Source organism: Salminus brasiliensis, chromosome 5 (assembly GCF_030463535.1).
Source record: "Salminus brasiliensis chromosome 5, fSalBra1.hap2, whole genome shotgun sequence".
Taxonomy (NCBI): domain Eukaryota; kingdom Metazoa; phylum Chordata; class Actinopteri; order Characiformes; family Bryconidae; genus Salminus; species Salminus brasiliensis.
Window position 1 is genome coordinate 28168466 of NC_132882.1, and position 18476 is coordinate 28186941.

The following is an 18476-nucleotide window of genomic DNA, read 5'->3' on the forward strand; positions in this document are numbered from 1 at the left end:
AGTTGAACTGGGTCACTGGTGTTTATTGATGAGATGACAGCTGCCAGACATAGCAAGATGAATTCTGAGGTGTGTAGAGCTATACTTTCTGCTCAGATTCAGTCCAATGCTGGTTGACAAGGCAAAGAAATTGAATTGATTATTCTTAAAAGGCAGTGTCAGTCAACTGACCTCAAGCCAGTTGAGCATGATTTTCACTTACTGAAGACAAGCTGAAGGCAGAAAGACACCCAAATAGGCAGAAACTGAAGGTGGCTGTAGTAATGTCCTGGCAAAGCATCTCAGGGGAAAGAAACTCCATGAATTTTAGATTTCATGCATTCATTGATTGTACATGTTTGCATCCAAGTATTGACAAGAATCCTCTAGGTAGCATATAGAGGCAAAATTCTGGAAAAAAATGTTTGTCCAAATACTTATGGCTCTGACTGTATACCCATATATAGCATATAACACCAGTCATTTGTTATTGTCAGAAGTAGCAGAGAGTTTTGAGGGTTAACAACGCAATCTCTGAAATTGCTAAGCCACAGACGTTAAATGACTGTTAAAAGTCCCACAATTGTGACTCTCGGAATTCTAAGCACCCATATCCATACACTGTAAGTGAACTGCAATCACTGTGGGTAATTGAATTTGACCCATCTTTGTAATCAGGGAAACACATACACAGCAAAACTAAGTGGCTTAATCATTCACACCCTTTGTGTGTCATTGTGCTTGTTAGCGCATTATGCATTCTGTGCCGCTGTGTCCGGGACTTCTCAGGGACACTGCTCATCTTTGGAGCAGAGGACAGATCACATTACCTTTCATGGTGTCTGTTCAGCCCTCTCTCCTTCACTCGGAACTCTTGCATACAGAAGGCAAGCCTTATGCTTGGTGGTAGGGCTGGGTGATATATTTTCTATACAGGCATTGCAGACATTGGTTTTTGGGTTAAGCGGGTTTCAGGTTTTTTATATTTGATATGTATTGATGCTAATATTTATGATCTAGTTGATCACTAGCTAATGGTCATAGGTATAAAGTGTACCAAGATAACAAGAAACAGAGGTTTATGGTCATTTTGTGAAAATACCCATCTTTTTGACAGTGATCAGGGCACCACTGGAGTTCCTGGCAAGTTAGAGGTCATGACAAGCTACAAGCCCACTGACTCCCATGTTAGCCAGTGCAACAGTACAAGCACAACTGAGACAAAGCTCTGAACATTACTATGCCGAGCACCCTAAAGGCCAATTTGTGCTTCAGTAGCAAACCTACCTCATAGCCTGCACATAGCTGTGTACCGTTGCTGTGGTCAGACGTGCACCTTCCCAGAAATGTAACTATGCATTGCAATGCAAGCCACAAGTTCTCTGATTGAACGATTGGTAGCATCATATTCACGGCCACCTTGCCAGTGCCATTTTTTTATTCAGTTGGACGAACATGTATCACGGATGGTGTGTACATTGATGGCACATCAGCTCTATGTTTACAGACGGAAAATATGTGCTGCCCAGTGTCAGAAAACTTGTTCACCGTTGCAGGTCATGGGTACAACAGGATAATGACCCAAAACACACAGCTAAAAACACCCAAGAATGGCTTAGAGGAAAACATTGAACTATTCTGAAGTGGCCTTCTATGGCACTGGCCTAAATCCTATTAAGCATCTTTGGAAGGCACCTTCAATGCCATTTTTAAATTCAGTTGGACGTACATGGATCACGGATGGTGTGTACATTGATGCGAGCTAAATGGTTGCACATGACAAACCAAATAATCAAATCTACCAGCATTTCCTCGTCCACGTCTCTCACTGGCCGGACGGTCACCGTCAAACTTGCCCACCTTCTACCTTGGTTTAATGGCCATGCGAAATTTTGCTCCAACTCCTGAGTAATCCACTCAGTTTCATTCGCCATCATTTGTTATACGCCCCCCCGCCAACCTAGTGTTATGCCGCCAGAGCGACACAGACGCACCAAAGCACAAGTCAACTTCCGCTGACTACGCCGTAGACTCTGCACTGACCCGATGCAGAAGCACAAATCGACCTTAAGTGCGTAGTCAAGTAGACCCTTGTTTGTGGTTTCTGTGGCCTACCAAACATAACCAAACATCACATAACTTTGCACTGTTGCTGTCAAACCCACATTTTGTTAGTTAAATTGTCCATAAACGCTAAAAGACTTGCTAAAAGCTGCAGGAAACATCTCAGTAGAAAGTTCTACTAACTATGGCATACTCTTCATAATAAAGGGACTTACAATTTGGTATAAAATGAAGCCTGATTAATTGCATGATTGATTTCAAATTTAAACATATTATCGCTGTAATCAGATAATGAACACATGATTAAAAGAGGGTTTTTTTCTATCACCACATGGCTCTAACAGAAAAAGACTCAATTTACTCAAAACTAAATCCAAACGATTTCACATCTATTAAACAAATCCACTAAATTAATGTTCTGTGAAATATATTATTCATAATACCAACATGCCAGATATTTGTTGCTGAAAAATGTACCATGAAGACCATTAGCTAAATTAAGTTTGGGCCAATAAAAATCTGTTTTGAATTATTCTCCTTTTTTCCTCAGAAACTTCATTAGTCATCAGCGCTAATGGATTTTTTTTATGTCAGTCTAAAGCTTAGCAATCATTAGGTTTGCATTCCCTACAGAATTCAGGGTTTTAGAGCATTTGTAAGTATAGCCATTCTTTCACCTGACATTAGAGGCAGTGTTTGTCAACAGGACTGACATAAGATGCTCCATTAACTTGGATCTGGACCGGTGACAGATGACATATTATGCACTATTGTTTTCATTTACGCACCTTGGGTAAGTACCTTGGGTGTGGGCTTACTTTTCCTTGAGAGAAGGAGAGAGTGATGGATGGAGGCTAACACAGTCCGTTGTTGCTCAACAAAAACATGCAGATTTTCCACCACAGAAGATAAAACTAGCCTTCCAGTGAGTATTCTCTCAAAGAGATGCTTCAAAATGGCATATTAGCCCTTCATCAGAGTGATACAGCTACATCAGACTGAATTGAAGTGTTAAATTGTCAGAGTTGCACTCTAATAAAATGTGTAGCAATGTATTTGTGCAGTTATCTAATCAGAAGAGCCATGTCGGGTTCCACTTCTGTCAGCCAAGGACAGAAAGCTGAGGCTGCAGTGAGAGCAGGCTCATCAAACCTGGACAGTTGAAGACTGGAAAAACATGGCCTTGACTGATGAATCCCAGTTTCTGCTGAGGCACACAGATGATAAGGTAATGTAGTGTCACCAACAGCATAAATCCATGGATTCAACCTGGCATGTGTCAACAGTCCAGGCTGGTGGAGGTTGTGTAATGGTGTGGGGAATGTTTTCTTGGTGCACTTTGGGCTTGTTATTACCAATCAATCATTGTTTGAATGCCACAGCCTGTTTGGGTATCATTTCCTACCATGTGCATCCCTTCATGACCATCTTCTAGTGGCTACTGAATGGACCAGCATGATAATGCATCATGTCACAAAGCAAAAGTGGACATGACAATGAGTTTTTCCCCCTGGCAGGACCTTCTGGGATGGGGTAGAACAGGAGATTCACCAGGACGTTTGCAGGAATTGCTTGATGCGATCATGTCAACATGGGACAAAATCTCCAATGTTTCCAACTTTTCATTTCGTGGAATCCATGCCACAAAGAACTGAAGCTGTTCTGAGGGCAAAAGGAGGCCCTTCCCAGCATTAGTATACAGATCTGGAAGAAATTGAGAGACCACCCTACATTATCAGTACATTATCATTGTATTTCATAAACCATGGACAACATTTCCCCTAAATTCCAAATCAAAATATTGCTATTTAGAGCATTTATTCGCAGAAATGACAACTGTTCAAAAACAACAAATCATCAAATAATGCAAAGAAATGATTATAATAATTATAATGCAAAGAGGTTATTATTCAAATTTAAACAACAAGTACTAATATTTGAACTTTGAGAGAATTCAGAAATCACTATGGTGAAATAACCTTGACTGCCAATCAGAGCGTTCATATATCGGCAGGCTGTTGGGTGACTTTATGCCATTCATAGTCTGCAAATTCAGCTAACTCAGCTTTGTTTGATGAAATGCCTGGAATAAAATGGCTGCCAAACATGTAGAGATGCACATTTAAGCAGTGGTTTCTTCCTTTTTTTCAGAGCTGTTTTTTCATTAGTGTTCCTAATAAAGTGCTGTTTTAAAGTCTAGAAGACAGACATGCAGTTATTCTCTGGTTTTTATTATAAATAACTCAATTTGTATCCTTACCTAATGCCAAACACCAATCTCCTAAGTCTTTGCTGTTCCTATCCACCATGCTGTTCGCACTATTGGGTGACTAGACCACAGATTACTTTCAGATAGATACAAACAAATAAATAAAAAAAAACGGTGCAGAATTTAGCCAAACATTTCTGAACCTTTCAGTGGATGGTTCCTTAGTCTCTTAAACACTGCAATATTGCCTGTGGTTCCACACTGGCGTTCCTCATTCTTGCTCTGCAGCTACTTAAGAAGAGTTCATCTGGTTTGCATTGGGACATTGCATGCATTTACTAAGTTATAATTCTTAGGACATGATACAAATCTTAGAGTTGAAGATATTCTGTAGATGAGTCAAGTATGAGAGTGAAGAACCTTTTTGTAATGTTTAAACAACATCCATTTAAAAGTTGTATGCATATTAAATGTTTTTTTTTCTAGAACCGTAGGTTCAGAATCTTTTGGTACGTTTATTTTTATTTTAGGGAAAATAGGTTTCTGCTATGTTTGCAGTTTGAACTTTTGCCATTTTGCAATACAAAAGCATGTTTTATATGCTGAAAATCTATTTAACTTGATCATTTGTGCTCAGCATAATAGCAAAAGTCAGTGGAGTACATGCTATCATTATTTTCTTCAATTATTACCAAACGCAATAGGACTTGATGGTAGGGAATGCAATTTTCCTCTCAAAAAATGTATGTTTATTGGTTTGGTTCATGCTGACCTGTACGATATTTAACGCATTACTACTGTAGCCTTCACCCAGGCACAGCATTTAAAATACAACAGATTCAAATTAAATAGGTAAGCAATAATTACTGTTCATTAAATAAAATATGTTTTTTTTCTCTCCTGTGTGGTAAATTAAGTGTCATTTCTAAACAATTGGTCAGCTGTAATGTATCAAATTTGAGAGAAGCGGTTTTAGCAGTTTTAGCAGTAAAAGGATAATGGCAAAAGCGAGCAGTGCCCGATGCATGACGGCTATGGTCAGGCACAAATGGAGGTCAGCTTGAAATAAGCACAGGCTGTGTACAATAATGCTGTGATGTTTAACAACCCAGATTCCTACAGAAACTGGTCGTTCTGTCGGCTGGCATCTGTGCAAGGAGCAGCCTGATGGTGTCATCCCCATCTAATTGATACGGCGTCTGCTCGGCCCTGTCTTCCTCCTACCCCTTATTCATTTCCTGCAAGAGCTCTGTCTCCAATGGCAACAGTTCCAGCTCTTGCAGAATGACTGGTCCGGTGTGTCCAGCTTCTCTGAGACTGGGGTTGCACACAGCTACTGCTGGGTAAGCTGATGTGTTTTAACGCACATTAGTTGGGAACATGCCTGTGGATTAAGCTTAAGCCAGCTTCTAATACATAGACAGGCTGTGGAAGAGAAGATCGAGGCCTGAGCCGTGCTGCTAGCCCACCACAGTTCTCTCACTCCACAGGGGAACAATTACCTAAGCAAATCCCTCCAACCAGCAGCTACCACGAAGACCTGGCCTGCTAATCAAAGTCAATGCACCGCGGAAAACAGAGCTCATCATTTGAATATGATGAGTAATACAAGAACTTTTTCCATGACTGTGTACCTACCCTGGAGATGGTGTGGGCGACGCTGAATAACATGCGATACCTCTGCGGAGAATAGGGAAGAGACTTAATTAGGGGCACTTTGAAGGTGCTCCAGTACACTATGGTTTAGAGATTAATATAGTTCATGAATATTTCATAGGAGCTACTTAGAAAAGAGTTGTTTGTGATCTTTCTTAGATTGAGCAATTTCATGGAAACTTTATTTACTTATTTATTTATTTACTTTTTTCCTTGAAAGCTTTGTTTAGACACAAGGTAATCGAACCTACCTTACTTTGAATGCTACGCCACATAGTAAAAGTGTTACTTTCAGGTTGATCATGACTGTTAATAGTTATATAATTGTGCGTAAGCATAAAACTATGCTTTATTATATTCAGTATTGACACTTTTAATTAATTTTTTTAATAACCCAAACCTAATGGAAAAGTAATGTGTGAATTAATTAGTTATTTAATACGCATGGCTCATAATTTAGTGTAGAAAATGACTAACTAGTTCTTATATATATAATATATGATATATGAAACTATTCGTTGCACCACACCAACCATTTTTTTCTCTCTTCTCTCATTTTGCTCTCAAAACAGCCTCAATTCTTCATAGTAAGGATTTCACAAGATGTTGGAAGGTTACTTGAAGTTTACTTAGACATTCTGGTCCATCTTGGCATGACAGCAGCATGCAGTTCCGTCAGATTTTTCAGAATAACCTTCACGCTGCAAATCTCCTGTTCTACCACATCCCAACAGTGTTCTATTGGATTGAGACCTGGTGTCTGGGAGAGCCACTAAACTTTTTGTGTTCTTTTAGAAGATAGGTGAATTGTGGTCATGAAGGGATGCACATGATCAGCCATAATACTCAAATAGTCTGTGGCATTCAAGCGATGAATGATCGGTCTGAACAGAGCCAGGAAACATTCCCCGCCCCATTACACCACCTCCACCAGCCTGGACTGTTGACATAAGGCAGGTTGAGTCCATGGTTTCAAGCTGTTGGCACCAAATTCTGACCCTACCATCTGTGTGCCTTAGCAGAAGAAGATTCATCAGACCAGGCGACGTTTATCCAGTTATAAACTGTCCAGTATTGCTGAGCCTGTGCCCACTGCAGCCTCAGCTTTCCGTTCTTGGCTGACAGAAGTGGAACCTGAAGTGTTCTTCTGCTGTTGTAACCCAAGGTTGGACGTATAAGAAGGTACCATAATAAAAGATGGCCAAAAGCATGATCTACTAGAATCTACCTACATACATTAGGTAGAGCTATGCACTCCCGTACTCACACTAATTTTAATAGAATGACCATATGATCGGGTCGTTTAATTTTGTTTATGGAGGGCATGACTCTACATTACGATAATTTCAGTGAGCACTATATACTGGTGTAGCTTGCTGCAGTGGAAGCAGCTTTAACATACACATTATTCAGCCCATGAAGGGCTCGCTAATTAGCTGATGGATCCATTCAGTGTGTTGGTGCAGTTCTGTGGCTCTAGCAAGATGGAGTTTGTGGTAACGGCATAACATGGATTAGATAGGGCTCTCTAATGTACCTTTCCAGGTCTGTAGAGTTGCAAAGTTCTGCTTTTCTCTGATCAGTGTAATTACTTTGGGTCCCTCCAGCCCTGCAGACAGAGAGTGTGCTCAGGTGCTTCACTGTAATTTTACTTGCCTGACTCTCATCGGCGCATACCAAGCTCCCCATGTTTCTGAATTTCAGCAGAACATTTGCGTTCAGTTATCTCATGTCTTAGGTTAAGTGGCGCTAATATGACATCGGCCATGGCCTCATCTATATGCATATGACTGCTGTGGGACCCTGTCTGGGGCTTCGCATGGTGCTGTGACGGTGCATGTGGTGGCTGCCATTTCCTCAGTCGCGCTGCTAAACATCTCACTGTCTGAGACGGATGCACTGTGCATACGCTGGAGCGACAACGCATCAGAGTGAGATTCATCAGTTATTATTCCAGCAATCCTGAGAGGAAGGTTTCACCCTTAAATCTGGCCTCTGAACCTGGGCCGCCGAAGAGTTCCAAAGCTCCTCTGGCATTAACATCAGCACAAAACCTATACGCCAGGAGTCTTTATGGCATTTGTTTCCATGGCCAAGCAGCTGCATTTAAGCCTTACATCCCCAAGCACAAAGCCAAGCGTCGGATGGAGTGGTGCAGAGAGCGCTGCCACTGGGCTCTGGAGCAGAGGAAATGTGTTCTGTGGAGTGGTGAATCAAGCCTCTCTGGATGAGTCTGGATTTGGCAGTGCCAGAAGAACTTTACCTGCCCGACTGCACTGGGCCAACTGTGAAGATTGGTGGAGGACGATAATGCTACAGGGTTTTTTTTTTCAGGGGTTGCCCTTTAGACCTCTTAGTTCCAGTGAAATCTTAGTGCTTCAGCATACAAAGAAGGTTTGGACAACTGTGTACTTCCAACTTTGGGGAGTGCCTTTTCTGGTCTAGCAGACCAGAGTGCCCCAGTGCACAAAGCAGAGTCCATAAAGGCATGGTTGGGTGAGTTTGGTGTGGAAGAACTTGACAGGCCCACACAGAGCCCTGACCTGAAACCCATTGGACACCTTTGGGATTAACAAGAACAGAGATTGTGAGCCAGGTCGTCTCGCCCAACATCTGTGTCTGACCTCTCAAATACTTTTCTGGATGAATGGGCAAAATGACACTCCAAGAGCTTGTAGAAAGTGTGTGTGTGTGTGTGTGTGGGGGGGGGGGTCCATATTAATGCCTATGGATTTTAAATGAGATTCTAACTCTGGTTCTGACTCTAACTAAAAACTCCGGTAGGAGTAATGTGTAGGTGTCCAAATATTTTTGTTCATATAGTCAATGTTAATAAAGACTAATTAATGCTAGCCTAATTTACCACCCCCTCCGCCTCAGCTTCTTAACTTTAGCTTTAGTGAACCACTGGTGAATGCACATGTAGACTTGTAGTCTATTAGCAAGCGCACCAGATAGTCAGCCCTGCAAGAATATAAACATATATTTATGATTCCTATTTATATAACTATGCATTAAAATGTAACCCTTATGCATTTTAAACGCTTTTGCCTATTTTACAAACAAACAAACAAAAAAATGTCTTGACTGCTTGACTTGAAGAATCTCAGTGGACTGACGGGTCTCCAACTGATCAGTTAATAGCCCTAAAAACCACCTACACCATCAACATTGCTATTCAAAATAAAATGCATGTATATACATCTGTAACATAGTACAGTCTTAGTACAATATCAGAGTAATATCACATACAATAATATGAAATTAGGTAATTATAGTGATATGAAATGCATATATAACAATGATGATAATAATAATAATAATGCCTACAGGGGCAGTTACACTCCAGCCCCCTTGAGCAGATGGGGTTTTTGGTGTAGTGCCGTGCTGAAGGGCACAGTGACAGTAGGTAGAGTGGGACAGTATGTGTTGTCTCTTTTGCACCTGCCACCAGGGCTGCTATTGGCCTGGAGCTCTGGGTGCTTGCCTGCTACCAGCAGTGGCATTCAAATCTGAATCTTTCAGGTCTGTGTTACGTTACGGCCACGCCACCACCAATCTGCCACTGCTGTTAAAATTTTCTTCATTTCAACTTACCAGCTGCTCTTTCTTTTGCCATTTATTGAATTACATAATCGTGCTGCTAGCCATCACAGCCGGGGCCCCCGAGAGAGCACTCTTGGCCCAGCTCTCTGGTACGTTGAATGTACATTGTGCCCCACATCTCTCCATGCTGCTGTCTGCTGTCCAGTGTAACAGGGCTGCGCACATGTCGGAGGAGGCATGTGTCGGCCTTTACCCTCCCAGTGTTGGCAGCATTGCATGTGATTGGTGTAGGAGGTGTATGGGTAATTGGTGATTGGGTGATTGGTGAGCACGACATGACATTGTGAAGAGATTCAAATACATTTGCAAAACCAGGTCGTTGTCTTGTGACGTCTTTATTATTTTTTTTAAATATTCAATGATATTCATATCATTAATTGGATGATATGAAATGTGTAAATCTGGAAAATATTCAAAAATAGAAGCAAGTGGGAAGGGGCAAATACTTCTTCACAGGACCGTGTTTCTGCTGTCGCTGAGTGTGCATCTTCTCCTTTGTCTTGATGCATCATGTACATACGTCTCATACACCTTATATGTCAGATATTCAGGGGGCGAGGTGGGTCACACAATCAGACACATCCTGTCTGGCTTTCCCTCTACCTGCCCTGCTGAGAGACAATGAAGAAACATCAAAATTTGATTGACTCCGTCTTCTCCCCTGGCTTCAGCAGTGGGTCCACCTTTCTGTTCTGGCCTTAGAGTGACGGTGACATGCCCATCATCCTGAACACGCTGGAGTCGTCTCTCCTTTCCATCCCCATGCCTCGTTTCCGCCTTCCATCTTTAAATCAATATTTGAGGGAAAGGTGGTCTACATGCTCGGTGCTGCATATCTCTGGGGAGCAGCAGGCGCTGTGGGTAGCCGCGCTGCGGCCCGGTTTTAAAGGCAGGGATCAGACAGTACAGAGCACAGACACTAAATCAATGGCCTTATCCGCAACCTCCCTCCGCCCGAGGAGAACAATGCATTTCTATCAAAAGATTATATTTGCTCAGGAGCTTCTGACCCCCTCTGGCCTCCTCTGCCATCCCCCACCCGTCCTACTTGGAACTGGGAGTGATGCTCCGATTGGCTTTTCTTTATTCCTGTTGTCATATTTAGCCCTGTCACATTTCCCCAACATCTTTTTCCACTTGCACTCTGACTGCATTTGCTTTCTGAAAATGATACGTTGGTATTCTGTCTTTTTTAGAGTCTAGTTAGCACTTTGCATCTTGCTATACTGGTAGTCGGATTTGCTTCTTGAAGAATCAACTCGGTCAATCAGCCTTAAGAATGTAGAAAAACACACTGTAATCCTGCAGTGAACGCAACACCAGCGAAAGGCTTCAGAACTGCATCTGACAAATGCCTTCAGGTGCGGTGTCATTGTTACACTATTTATACTCCACAAATACATGACATTCACATTTATCATTTATCAGACTGCTTTCAATCGTCTTTGATGTCTATTTGCCAAAAACACGCTGGTCTTCATCGCCTTTCCTGTCCATATGCTGATCACGCTGATTTTCTGAGCCCCCTGTGGTGAGGCTGGTGTGAAGTTGATAGACCCCATTGTTTCAAGGTAACAAACCCACCATATGTGTGTTCCTATTCCCCAGACAGTTCCATATGTAATAACAACATGTGTTAAAAACATGAAATGAAAATAATCTATAAAAAAATTCCCCACACTATTTGAATGTAATTGCGCAATCACACAATTAATAACACAGTTATTACACGGTCATTCTACAAAGCAGTTGCTAATTATGTCACAGGATTATAACATTATTGACATTATTTGCATCATAATTTCACCAAATGCTTATGTATTTATTTTTACACAAGTATATGTGTTTCCCTGGCTATGTGTTAACTTTGTCAAGATTCTAAATGTAAAACTTAGTTTGTCAACCAAGAAAACGTCAGGTGATGCGACCACAGAAAATAATCCAAAATACTACAGTCCCATCCACAATTTTAGACTCATTATGAAAACTACAGTGAGGAAGCTGTTTTTATTTGCCAATTATATTTATTTATTTATTTTCCCCAGAATTATATGTTCTTGGTTACGTATTATATGTATTATGTATATGTATTATGTTATATTTATTGAAAATATGAATTTGACTTACTGCCCCATCACACGATTTGCTTTAAATTATATCACAAATAGGATGTAATATTATTTTGGAGCTGCCAGGAACAAAAAAAAATAAACTTAACCACCATGTCACTCAGAACAGATAGGGCAAACTGTTTGTACACTGTCAATGCGAAGAAAATTATATATTTTTAAAAATAGATCAAGAACATGAAGAACTATGACCATCCTTTCACGATTTATTGTAAATATGACTCCCATGTCTAAATTAAAAATGTTAAAAAGGATGATATAAGGATTTTATACTTGAGGTGGAAAAATGTGCTTTTTGGAGGATGAGCATATCCTTTCATGTTGAAATTCCAACAGTTGGAAATGCAACATGCAAAATGGAAATGGAATTTCATTGAATGACTCAAACATTTCCAAATCATAGATAGATATGATATTAAATCACATTATGCTTTAGTCATCACTGAAGATAACTTCTAAGATTTTTAGAGTTGTGTATCTGTTCTTAAGTTATTCATTGCAGACTTGCGGTCTTATCCGTGCTGTATAAAATGTGGCATGCGGAGTGTGTGCTCCATTCTCAAGCTGTCTGATCGCATTACTGCATTTTGTCTTCCTTTTTATTTGCCGCTCTTGCGTTTCCCTCCATCTCTGAGTTGCGCAGAAGGGGGCCAGTGGAGTTATGCCTGAGGCCTAAAGCGTTTCGCTCATCAGCTGAGCGCTGCAGCTGGGACAGGCCCGCACTGCACAGCCAGCTTCTTATGTCACGCAGTCGTTAATATTGATTCACTTAACTGGCTGAGCCTAATCTATGCGAGGCTAGCCGGGCTAACTGCCCAAAATTTTACCCCTCAGGATAGTTGCCATGTTTGCAGTGATTTGACTCGGTCCATAGCCCTGCAAGACCCATAACTCTCTCTGTCTCTATCTCTCTCTATCTCAGCTTCTCTCTCTCAACTGCTCTCTTCATTCCCCTTCTTTCTTTCGGTTTCTGTCTCCTTTCTCTTCTTATCTTTCATTCCTTTCCCCATTTATTTCTGTCTCTCTTTCTATCTTCTAGTCTTTTTTTCTTTCTTTCTGTTTCTGTTCCCAGGTTCAGTCATGTAACTCCTCTGCTGCGTTCTCTTCACTGGCTTCCTGCCTGTATGAGATTCAAGCCCCTGACGCTGGCCTACCAAGCCAAGAATGGCCCAGCCCCTCCGTACTTGATGGCAATGGTCAAAAGCCGATCTGTACGAATATCCTTTCGAGCTCTTTGCGGCTCAGCTCGACCCGTCATTCTTTAAATCCACTGACGACAAGCATCCAGGCTATTTTCTGACCTGGCACCGAAGTGGTGGGACGAACTTCCCCTGGGTGTCCGAACGTCAGAGTCGCTCACTGTCTTCAAACGCAGACTGAAGACCCTCCTCTTCCAAGAGTACATTTACATTTAAGGCGTTTAGCAGACGCTCTTATCCAGAGCGACTCACAAAGTGCTTTGCTATTTACCCAAGGATAACGTCAGCTAGTTTGAACAACCTAAAAGTAAACACTACATAGACACTACTAAACACAAGTCAATATGGAGACCATAATACTCTACTATTCGCCCAAGTACTCTCGGAAGAGGAGGGTCTTCAGTCTGCGTTTGAAGACAGCGAGCGACTCTACTGTTTGGACACCCAGGGGAGGTTCGTTCCACCACTTCGGTGCCAGGACAGAAAAAAGCCTGGACGCTTGTCTTCTGTGGATTTTGAGGGATGGCGGGTCGAGCCGAGCCGTACTACTATTGCCATCAAGTACGGAGGGGCTGGTCCGTTCTTGGCTTTGTAGGCCAGCGTCAGGGTTTTGAATCTGATGCGGGAAGCAGCTACAGGAAGCCAGTAAAGAGAATGCAGCAGTGACGCAGAGTGACGTGGCTGAATTTAGAAACGTTGAAGATGACCCGTGCTGCTGCATTCTGGATAAGCTGCAGGGGCCTGATGAGAGAGCCAGAAGAGAGTTGCAGTAGTCAAGTCTCAAAGTGACGAGAGACTGAACGAGCACCTGGGCGGCCTCTCTAGAGAGGAAGGGTCGAATTCTCCGGATGTTGTACTAGAGTGCTTGGTCAAAGTGTAATGCCAAGTATTATGGTCTCCATACTGACTTTTGTATTTAATAGTATCTAAGCTTGCAGGTAGAGGTTGGATCTGAGACGATGCAAACTAGGTAAGCTTAGCCAAGATTTCCTAAATAAACAGTGAAGCATTTTTGTAAGTCGCTCTGGATAAGTAAATGTAAATGTCCTTTGTCAATGCGTTGACCATGATGTGCATATAACTCTCTCTCTCTTTTGCTCTCTCGCTCTCTTTTCCAGACACTCCACACAGCAGCAAACAAATAAAGTTATTACAAGTACAAGCCAACTCATCAAACAGCTCTCTGACATCATCAGCGGCTCCTCACGGGTGAAGACTTCCTTTGATTTTGCTTGCGTCCGTATATTTCCTTGCACTCGTGTATCATCCTATTCGTAAACCTACAGTACTGTACATTGTGCATTGCTTTTATAGACCTAAATACAATGTACGTTAATCATGACCTGCCTAGGATGTTCAGTGATGAATCGTTAGCAGAATATATGATTTCCGGACAACTGGCAGCGTATCGTCTAACCACATTACACATTGCTTTGCACTGTATGTCATTGTATCCTGCATTGAAATAAGTAGTGGAAATAACATGCAGGAACCAGATAAAGCTGCTGAATGATGTAATGGTTCAAATTAAGACACATCTTATTCATCTTGTTCATTTTAGTCACTAAATAATGACTTCTCTCTCCGCAGCAAGACCGCCTACGTCTGACCAGGCTCAAGACAGAGCTGTCGGAGTCAGTGCAGCGTTATGGTGACCTGCAGAAGGTGAACACATGGAAAGAGCTCTTCTTTCATGCACACGATAATGTGTAAACACTTAGTGTTTATGGAGACAGCGCATGATGTCTAATTTAAAGTAACAGAAGAAGTCTGTTTCAGTTGAGCCCTTGTTTGGATGGTGTCTGTTCATTGCATATGAAGATTAATATTGTTTGTCTTCTTGCATCAGAAAATTGCAGACCGTTCAAGGGCCTTACTTCCTCCTGCGCAAAATGACAGGAAACAGGTGAGTGGATATATCTACGGAGACCAGCATAACCAGCATGTTTCTGTGCAAGTTTTGATCATTTCACTCGCAACTGAGTCTATTAAGTTCATTTCACAGATCAGAAATAAGGTTCACTAGTCTTATAATTCTCTCATAACAGTGTCAGAAGTAGACACAAGGTGTTTGTATAGCACAGTGGGTTTACCTCTGCTCTCCACAAAGACACCTGGGGTTCATTTCCTCACCCAGAAAAGAACACCTCATCTCATACCAGTAATAGTTCTTAGCTAAAGCTTCTAACATCTCATTTTTCTCCATCTGAAGCATGATTACCTTGTAAATTGTGTTGAATAAGGTGTCTGCCAAATACATTCAACCATACATTGAAAAATTGCAAGACTTCATATCCTTCATTTCCTGTGGTACAGAAATGAACTTGCCCTACATGGAAGTGACATTCTGGGAATCTCAAACACTGTTGTCTCTGGCAAAACCAAAACAGAGCTGCCAAAAAGAGCAACCCCAAAACCCCCTAACTGTTTTGTCACAGTTTTGACTCATTAATATTTACGCCCCTGAAATAGATATACTCCCAGCCAGCCAGTAAAAGCCTTTTGAGGCTGAAAAGGCTAGAAGACTGGCTGAAACAGTGCTCATAGAAGGGCCGACTGAAGCAAACACTGCTGCGGGTATCCACACGGTGGCCCTGTGGCTAAAAGCTAACCATACAGTACAGTCTCTTAAGCTAGCTAACAGCACACAGGGCTGACTAGACTCCAAGAGGACCCAGAGAGAATAGCAGTTCTATCTGGAAAGACTTGATGATAATGATAATAATAATAATAATAATAATAAAGGTTACAGTATTAAAAACTAGACTATGCTAAGCCAACCAATACATTCGGAGCTCATAATTTTTTCCCCACAAGCTCAACATAAAAGGAAAAACGGTGTGATTTATTCTGAGGCAAATGAACAGGGTTGTAAATAGGCTTGTTAAACCACATCTAAGCATTGTCTACCCTTTTCAACCAAAGGCACTTTTGAACGTGACGTTCCACTAGTTCATCTGACCTGCTTTCCCCAGCACACAGCGCGGCCCTAAAACACTGCAACTCCTGTGTTAATCAGCACAAGTTTGCTGATCCTACCTGCCACACACTTGCTCGTTTAAGCTGTGTGCTCGTTTAAGCTAACTCCAGTGATGTGTTTCCATCGTTATTCGCTAAAACAGCACCGAAAAATTATGCTCTGCTGGCGGTGCCTCATCACATAACCTCACTATAACATTTCTGACCTCAAAATCGGAACAATCGGAGCTGATCTGTGACACTATAAAGCACAGATGCTCTCAACAGGATAAAGCTATTCTCTTGCATCTTACTGGAATTCGCTTGTCCTGCCTTGAATGGTGCGGAAGCTACAGGTGCTATTTTAAGGTCAGCTTCATGCTGCGATAAAAGCAATACAGCATACTTGTCTTGTTGTTTACATTCTTAAAGTTACATTTTAGAGCATTTGTCATCAGTCAGATCCAGTGGATACATGAATCTGAGTCATCAGATGTCACTATTGTATTAAAAAGGGCAAAATCCGGGTATAGTATTTAAAAAGTCTTGCATATTGATTCCCCACATCGTTCTACAGATGATGTGCAGTAGAGCTGCTGAGTAACGCTCAAATCTCGAACTCCCCACTGCGGCTGCTAAACAGATACATCCAGGCTGTAGCCTTTCACACACACACGTATTTATTTATTTATTTATTTATTTATTTCGCATTTACAACATGCCGGATGTTCTTGTCCAGAGTGAATTACCATGTAGTCATGTTACAGAGGTAGGTGAATGTAGTATTAGGAGTCTTATCCAAGGACATGTACTGGTATGGAATAGTGTGTTTTCTAGGTGGGAATGGAACTGATAGGAAAAACGAATGACGTCGGCCTGCACATTTCTCACCAGAATGTGTTTTTGTGTGTGTGTGTGTGTCTCTGGTTTAAGCAGTCTTCTCAGCAGTGTTTGCATAATACTTGCCATGAAATGCATTATTGGAGGAAGCCGCCGTGAATCTGTGCAAAGAGAGACTTGTCAGTGTGTTAGTAAGTGTTAGGATCAGCCTCTCAATGGCTGCTTTTTCTTCTCTATGCATTTGAATGATATGTGTTCTCTTGGCACATTGGAAGAAAAAAGGAAGAAAGCTTAAATATGCGACACACTGACGGCTTTGGCACAGTCGATTACTCTGACAACCCGCAGCTGCCCTGCGTTTAAGATGCTTTCCCTGTTCCAAGACGTCATTTCTTGCCGTGCACCAGTCTTCCCCGGCCTTTGTTCTTTTGTACGCTGGGTGAACCTGTGACAGTGAGATAAAGCACCCGTGACTGACTGCGCGCACACGCTATACGAACCACTCTCACTCTATATTGTCCCTGTCTGCGTCCTAGCATGGACTTCCCAGCAAGCGTGTTATTAACTGTTTAAGTGTAGATTATGCAGCGGGACACCTGGGCGGCTTGGATAATATGTGCTTGATTAAATCATGTGTGTGTCTTAATGTATCAAGACGACGTGTTTAAAAAAAAAAATGGTAGTGATACTGCACATACTCGTGTGCGGCTGCTGGGCGGAATATGATTGATTCGTCAACATGTAGTCAGGCAGCAGATTCCGACACTTTAGCTTTGCCTGCTAAGAGATAGAGCTTTGTCGTCAAAGACACCTGACTGACAGACAGAACCTGAGCTGTTTTTGAAATACACCGCGCCCTCTGAATGATTCAGGGCCTGAGATTAGTCTAAATAAGACATTTCACCAGACATTCCAAGCTCTTTCCGTAAATTGCCGCCGGAGCTGAATGCCGTTTTTTTGGAAGTGCACGAGAAGAGACGTGCATGAGGTCGTATCCCTTCAAATATGACAGACTGTCACACACACACTCACTCTCTCTCTCTCTTTCACACACACACACACACACACACACAAAAAGAATTCTGTACTTGGATGTCACTCTAAAAACTGCACATCAGAATTCCTCAACTGTCATGCACCTGTGATGTAGACATGGCAGCTCATAGATACAGCTTGCAGTCTCAGCTGTGCTTCAAACTTCCCCACCCCCTTTCACTCCACGCGACACCGTGTAGTGTCTGGAGTCGCTTTCATGTGCAGCTGTGTCACCTGTGGCTGCCTCCCTCGTGTTGCCGTCTCCATCTCCGCTGTCAGCTCGCCTCACAAGCCAGAGCCGTCAAACAGGAATATGCAGGCGAAAGATCACAACCGAGGCAAGCAAACAATGCGGCGGAGTCGTTTGTAAAGTAGCAGATACCATTTGGGCTCTGTTTGATTGCCGAGCTCCACCTGAGTCTCATTTCTTGGAGATCAAAGCAGGAAGCCATCCAGTATCTGTGCAGGCAATCTCGGAGCGTATCATCAAACTGACTCCAATTTGTACAGAAATCTTTCCGCAGGGGAAAGGGTCTCGAGTTGTTTGAGGATAAGGCCAGACGCGTTCCTCTAAAACATCCAGATTCCAACCAGCTTGCAACTCTAAGCTTCTCTGAACCCAATGGAAATGAACCTCCCCTGTTAAACATGCAGGAGGTGTGTGGTTTTTGGGAGCACAGTTTTATCTGCTTTGGACGCTGGACCTAATCCAGATAATGTTTTTCTTTTTTCTACAGCTTTTTTTTTCTACTCTTAATCTAGCTGGTGGTGATCTATCAAGCAGAACTTGGGGTTATATAT

The 18476-nt window shown here is 42.1% G+C and overlaps 1 protein-coding gene across 2 annotated transcripts in view; it reads left to right on the forward strand.

Annotated features, from left to right (window-relative positions):
• tsnare1 (T-SNARE Domain Containing 1) overlaps nt 1-18476 on the forward strand; it is a 196207-nt gene that overhangs the window by 65360 nt on the left and 112371 nt on the right. For both annotated transcript variants that reach the window (XM_072680070.1, XM_072680069.1), the window contains 3 exons: nt 13961-14051; nt 14433-14507; nt 14692-14748. In XM_072680070.1, the coding sequence (XP_072536171.1) occupies nt 13961-14051; nt 14433-14507; nt 14692-14748 (223 nt within the window). The remainder of the gene's footprint in view (nt 1-13960; nt 14052-14432; nt 14508-14691; nt 14749-18476) is intronic.